The sequence below is a fragment of the Canis lupus genome, chromosome 13, assembly GCF_048164855.1.
Source record: "Canis lupus baileyi chromosome 13, mCanLup2.hap1, whole genome shotgun sequence".
NCBI classification, from domain to species: domain Eukaryota; kingdom Metazoa; phylum Chordata; class Mammalia; order Carnivora; family Canidae; genus Canis; species Canis lupus.
Window position 1 is genome coordinate 18,779,135 of NC_132850.1, and position 6,891 is coordinate 18,786,025.

The window sequence follows — 6,891 nt, forward strand, 5'->3', positions numbered from 1 at the left end:
TTAGGATGAAGCATGAGGCAGGATTCTAGGGTACAAGTGATAGTCTATTTTTAAGATTATATTTATTTATTTGACAGGGAGAGAGAGAGCACAAGCAGGGGAGTAGCAGGCAGAGGGAGAGGGAGAAGCAGATTCTCCGCTGAGCAAGCAACCCATGCAGGACTCGAACCCAGACACTGGGATCATGACCTGAGCCAAAGGCAGACACTTAATGATTGGGCCACCCAGGCACCCCATGATAGTCTACTTCTTGACCTCAGTGGTAGTTACTACGGAGGTTTATATATAATGATTCATTAAGTTATAAGTTTATGTATTAATCATGTTTGCATATATTTCACAATAAAGAAACATCTGTCTATCCACTGATATTCACTGGCTTCTTGTGTTTTTCAGTCCAACAACTAAGCTAGAACAGTATTTCAGGATTAGACAGAAATAGTAATTACTAAGATATAAGTGTTTATTGCATTCCACAGAGTGGTTTCAATGCATATCTGGATCCGCATCCATACATTCAATAATGTGATGGTCTTTCACAGCTCCCAGGCCCATGAAAGTCTCCAGCACCACCAATACATCCAGCACCATCTCCGGCTTCATCCTCCTGGGCTTCCCTTGCTCCAGGGAGGGGCAGCTCCTCCTCTTTGGGCTCTTCTCCGTTCTCTACCTCCTCACCCTCATGGGCAATGGGTCTATCATCTGTGCCGTGCGCTGGGACCAGAGACTCCACACTCCCATGTACATCCTGCTCGCCAACTTCTCCTTCCTAGAGATCTGGTACGTCACCTCGACTGTCCCCAACATGCTGGCCAACTTCCTCTCTGACACCAAGGTCATCTCCTTCTCCGGGTGCTTTCTCCAGTTCTACTTTTTCTTCTCCTTGGGTTCTACAGAATGTTTTTTCTTGGCTATTATGGCGTTTGATCGGTACCTTGCCATCTGCCGGCCTCTACACTACCCAACCATTATGACAGGACGTCTCTGTGCCAGTCTTGTGGTCAGTTGCTGGGTACTTGGTTTCTTCTGGTTCTTGATTCCCATCATCATCATCTCCCAAATGTCCTTCTGTGGATCCAGGATCATTGACCACTTCCTATGTGATCCAGGTCCCCTGTTGGCCCTCACCTGTACTAGAGCCCCTGTGATAGAGTTAACTAGCTCCACCTTAAGTTCTCTGCTCTTGTTTATTCCCTTTCTCTTTATCATGGTGTCCTACACTCTGGTCCTGAAAGCTGTGTTGAAAGTCCCTTCTGCAGCTGGACGAAGAAAGGCTTTCTCCACCTGTGGGTCTCATCTGGCCGTGGTTTCACTGTTCTATGGCTCAGTGATGGTCATGTATGTGAGCCCAACATCTGAGCATGAAGCTGGGATGCAGAAGATGGTGACTTTGTTTTATTCCATAGTTACTCCACTTATCAACCCTGTAATATATAGTCTAAGGAACAAAGATATGAAACATGCTATGAAGAAATTACTGAGAACATAAAAGTAAGGGTCTTGATTTAGAAGATTTGGGGACAGAATCTGTTTTTATTTTCTTAGTTAAAAAGAAAACTGATATCATTCAGAATATTGTCTGCATCATTTTTGAACTTTATACATCATATAGTTTATTTCCTAAAATTTATGGGGCCATACAGGATCTCAGAGATGCACTTCATCTCACTAATTTTATAGTTGATAAAGTCATAGATTGAAAAACTGAACTCAGTTTGTTGAAGAAATAGAATTTAAAATCTATCCTGCCAATTTAGTACGAAAAGTGATGCATATAGAAAGCATTATGAGGTTGCGTATTGGTTGACTGAAATGAGGGGTGGGGTTAAGTTGTAAAAGGTGGCTGATTGCTCTCTACATATGTACATGTTCTTTGAGATGGCTGTCCCATATTTTTTGTATATTGGAATAAAAATTTCTATAAATTATCATAACTGAAAGTAGATATTCTAAATTGTTTCACTGCTATCTTCAAAACTTTACCTTTAGAAGATTGCTTAAGACAGGGGCCATGAAACTTCAGGAAAAGGGGGAAAAGGAAATGTGCAATATACGGGTCTTGTTGCTTCCAACCACCAATACCAGATTATTCTTTTCTGTGAAGGCAGTAGAAAGACCTCACTTTCATAACTTACTACTTTTTATATTTTCTTTAAAGATACTTTTCATTAAAGATCCTCTCATGAGGTATTTAACTGCGAGCTGGAAGGCTAAGGTGCTCCAGTCTTAGTTCTTCAGTGAGTTGTGTGAACTTAGGCCAATCACTTAACCTCTCTATGCTTCAGAATCCCTATCTTGTAAGATGAGAGACTACCCCAGAGGGTTGTTGTAGGGATTAATTAGATATAATATCTGTATAGTAGCTAAGGCTCTTAAAGAAGGCATTATATAAATACAAAATTGTATCTATTAAAGTTGGTTTATTTGTGGATAAAATATATCTCCTGCCAAGCCTCTCCACAATGGTTGAAGAGAATAAAATAGTTTTATTATTGAACAAGCATTAAAGCAAGGGAATATGCGTATCACAGCAATTGGCTAAGAGATGGCAAAGACATATAGAAATCTCATTCCTTTATGTATCGAGCAAATACAACTTATTTACATACATGTTTTCAAAATAAAAAATAGTCCTCAAAAAGACTTGACAGCACCCTTGTCACACATAGTTCATCCTAGATTCACTTAGTAATGGGAATGGCCATCTGTGTTTGCTAATTGGCTTCATACAATGGAAAAATAGACCTATGTCTACTACCTGAGACAGTTTTGCAAGTTGGAAATAGGCCAACAAAGCTAGGCTCATACACTCCCACAGAAAGGGGGAATTGGGGCACTACCAACTTTGATTATTACATTTCAAAGAGACTTCCTAGGTCCTTGACAAAGACATTCCTGAGTCATGAAGCTGGCAAGAGTCTGACATCGATTTTTAAAATTTTTACATACATTTCAATATTTAAAATATTACATTCAGAATTTATTCTTTTATTTTTTTTTAATTTTTTATTTATTTATGATAGTCACACACACACACAGAGAGAGAGAGAGAGAGAGGCGGAGACATAGGCAGAGGGAGAAACAGGCTCCATGCACCAGGAGCCCGATATGGGATTCGATCCCGGGTCTCCAGGATCGCGCCCTGGGCCAAAGGCAGGCGCTAAACCGCTGCGCCACCAGGGATCCCTATTCTTTTATTTTTAATTTATTATTTTTAATTAATTTATTTATTTTTTATTGGTGTTCAATTTACTAACATACAGAATAACCCCCCGTGCCCGTCACCCATTCACTCCCACCCCCCCGCCCTTCTCCCCTTCCACCACCCCTAGTTCGTTTCCCAGTCTTTACATTCTGTCTCCCTTTCTGATATTTCCCACACATTTCTTCTCCCTTCCCTTATATTCCCTTTCACTATTATTTATATTCTCCAAATGAATGAGAACATATAATGTTTGTCCTTCACCGACTGACTTACTTCACTCAGCATAATACCCTCCAGTTCCATCCACGTTGAAGCAAATGGTGGGTATTTGTCATTTCTAATAGCTGAGTAATATTCCATTGTATACATAAACCACATCTTCTTTATCCATTCATCTTTCGTTGGACACCGAGGCTCCTTCCACAGTTTGGCTATCGTGGCCATTGCTGCTAGAAACATCGGGGTGCAGGTGTCCCGGCGTTTCATTGCATCTGTATCTTTAGGGTAAATCCCCAGCAGTGCAATTGCTGGGTCGTAGGGCAGGTCTATTTTTAACTGTTTGAGGAACCTCCACACAGTTTTCCAGAGTGGCTGCACCAGTTCACATTCCCACCAACAGTGTAAGAGGGTTCCCTTTTCTCCACATCCTCTCCAACATTTGTTGTTTCCTGCCTTGTTAATTTTCCCCATTCTCACTGGTGTGAGGTGGTATCTCATTGTGGTTTTGAATTGTATTTCCCTGATAGCAAGTGATGCAGAGCATTTTCTCATATGCATGTTGGCCATGTCTATGTCTTCCTCTGTGAGATTTCTGTTCATGTCTTTTGCCCATTTCATGATTGGATTGTTTGTTTCTTTGGTGTTGAGTTTAATAAGTTCTTTATAGATCTTGGAAACTAGCCCTTTATCTGATATGTCATTTGCAAATATCTTCTCCCATTCTGTAGGTTGTCTTTGAGTTTTGTTGACTGTATCCTTTGCTGTGCAAAAGCTTCTTATCTTGATGAAGTCCCAATAGTTCATTTTTGCTTTTGTTTCTTTTGCCTTCGTGGATGTATCTTGCAAGAAGTTACTATGGCCAAGTTCAAAAAGGGTGTTGCCTGTGTTCTTCTCTAGGATTTTGATGGAATCTTGTCTCACATTTAGATCTTTCATCCATTTTGAGTTTATCTTTGTGTATGGTGAAAGAGAGTGGTCTAGTTTCATTCTTCTGCATGTGGATGTCCAATTTTCCCAGCACCATTTATTGAAGAGACTGTCTTTCTTCCCATGGATAGTCTTTCCTCCTTTATCGAATATTAGTTGACCATAAAGTTCAGGGTCCACTTCTGGATTCTCTATTCTGTTCCACTGATCTATGCGTCTGTTTTTGTGCCAGTACCACACTGTCTTGATGACTACAGCTTTGTAGTACAACCTGAAATCTGGCATTGTGATGCCCCCAGATATGGTTTTCTTTTTTAAAATTCCCCTGGCTATTCGGGGTCTTTTCTGATTCCATACAAATCTTAAAATAATTTGTTCTAACTCTCTGAAGAAAGTCCATGGTATTTTGATAGGGATTGCATTAAATGTGTATATTGCCCTGGGTAACATTGACATTTTCACAATATTAATTCTGCCAATCCATGAGCATGGAATATTTTTCCATCTCTTTGTGTCTTCCTCAATTTCTTTCAGAAGTGTTCTATAGTTTTGAGGGTATAGATCCTTTACATCTTTGGTTAGGTTTAATCCTAGGTATCTTATTCTTTTGGGTGCAATTGTAAATGGGATTGACTCCTTAATTTCTCTTTCTTCAGTCTCATTGTTAGTGTATAGAAATGCCATTGATTTCTGGGCATTGATTTTGTATCCTGCCACACTACCGAACTGCTGTATGAGTTCTAGCAATCTTGGGGTGGAGACTTTTGGGTTTTCTATGTAGAGTATCATGTCATCGGCGAAGAGGGAAAGTTTGACTTCTTCTTTGCCCATTTGAATGCCTTTAATGTCTTTTTGTTGTCTGATTGCTGAGGCTAGGACTTCCAGTACTATGTTGAACAGCAGTGGTGAGAGTGGACATCCCTGTCTCGTTCCTGATCTTAGGGGAAAGGCTCCCAGTGCTTCCCCATTGAGAATGATATTTGCTGTGGGCTTTTCGTAGATGGCTTCTAAGATGTCGAGGAATGTTCCCTCTATCCCTACACTCTGAAGAGTTTTGATCAGGAATGGATGCTGTATTTTGTCAAATGCTTTCTCTGCATCTAATGAGAGGATCATATGGTTCTTGGTTTTTCTCTTGCTGATATGATGAATCACATTGATTGTTTTACGGGTGTTGAACCAGCCTTGTGTCCCAGGGATAAATCCTACTTGGTCATGGTGAATAATTTTCTTAATGTACTGTTGGCTCCTATTGGCCAGTATCTTGTTGAGAATTTTTGCATCCATGTTCATCAGGGATATTGGCCTGTAATTCTCCTTTTTGGTGGGGTCTTTGTCTGGTTTTGGAATTAAGGTGATGCTGGCCTCATACAACAAATTTGGAAGTACTCCATCTCTTTCTATCTTTCCAAACAGCTTTAGTAGAATAGGTATGATTTCTTCTTTAAACGTTTGATAGAATTCCCCTGGGAAGCCATCTGGCACTGGACTCTTGTGTCTTAGGAGGTTTTTGATGACTGCTTCAATTTCCTCCCTGGTTATTGGCCTGTTCAGGTTTTCTATTTCTTCCTGTTCCAGTTTTGGTAGTTTGTGGCTTTCCAGGAATGCGTCCATTTCTTCTAGATTGCCTAATTTATTGGCGTATAGCTGTTCATAATATGTTTTTAAAATCGTTTGTATTTCCTTGGTGTTGGTAGTGATCTCTCCTTTCTCATTCATGATTTTATTAATTTGAGTCTTCTCTCTCTTCTTTTTAATAAGGCTGGCTAATGGTTTATCTATCTTATTAATTCTTTCAAAGAACCAACTCCTGGTACTGTTGATCTGTTCCACAGTTCTTCTGGTCTCGATTTCGTTGAGTTCTGCTCGAATCTTTATTAACTCCCTTCTTCTCTTGGGTGTAGGATCTATTTGCTGTTTTTTCTCTAGCTCCTTTATGTGTAAGGTTAGCTTTTGTATTTGAGTTCTTTCCAGTTTTTGAATGGATGCTTGTATTGCGATGTATTTCCCCCTTAGGACTGCTTTTGCTGCATCCCAAAGATTTTGGATGGTTGTATCTTCATTCTCATTAGTTTCCATGAATGTTTTTAATTCTTCCTTAATTTCCTGGTTGACCCTTTCATCTTTTAGCAGGATGGTCCTTAACCTCCACGTGTTTGAGGTCCTTCCAAACTTCTCGTTGTGATTTAGTTCTAGTTTCAAGGCATTATGGTCTGAGAATATGCAGGGGACGATCCCAATCTTTTGCTATCGGTTCAGACCTGATTTGTGACCCAATATGTGGTCTATTCTGGAGAAAGTTCCATGTGCACTTGAGAAGAATGTGTATTCAGTTGAGTTTGGATGTAAAGTTCTGTAGATATCTGTGAAATCCATCTGGTCCAGTGTATCATTTAAAGCTCTCGTTTCTTTGGAGATGTTGTGCTTAGAAGATCTATCGAGTATAGAAAGAGCTAGATTGAAGTCACCAAGTATAAGTGTATTATTATCTAAGTATTTCTTCACTTTGGTTAATAATTGATTTATATATTTGGCAGCTC

At 39.8% G+C, this 6,891-nt stretch overlaps 1 protein-coding gene across 1 annotated transcript; it reads left to right on the plus strand.

Moving 5' to 3' along the window:
* The first annotated feature begins 520 nt into the window (after positions 1–520).
* Positions 521–1,490, plus strand: LOC140602153 (olfactory receptor 11G2-like). Its single transcript, XM_072771553.1, has one exon. The coding sequence runs from the start codon at positions 554–556 to the stop codon at positions 1,487–1,489; it is 936 nt and encodes a 311-aa protein (XP_072627654.1). The 5' UTR covers positions 521–553; the 3' UTR covers position 1,490.
* Positions 1,491–6,891: the final 5,401 nt, after the last annotated feature.

Excerpts from the sequence above, each read along its gene's own strand:
- LOC140602153 (XM_072771553.1), top strand. The coding sequence starts at position 554 with ATGAAAGTCTCCAGCACCACCAATACATCCAGCACCATCTCCGGCTTC.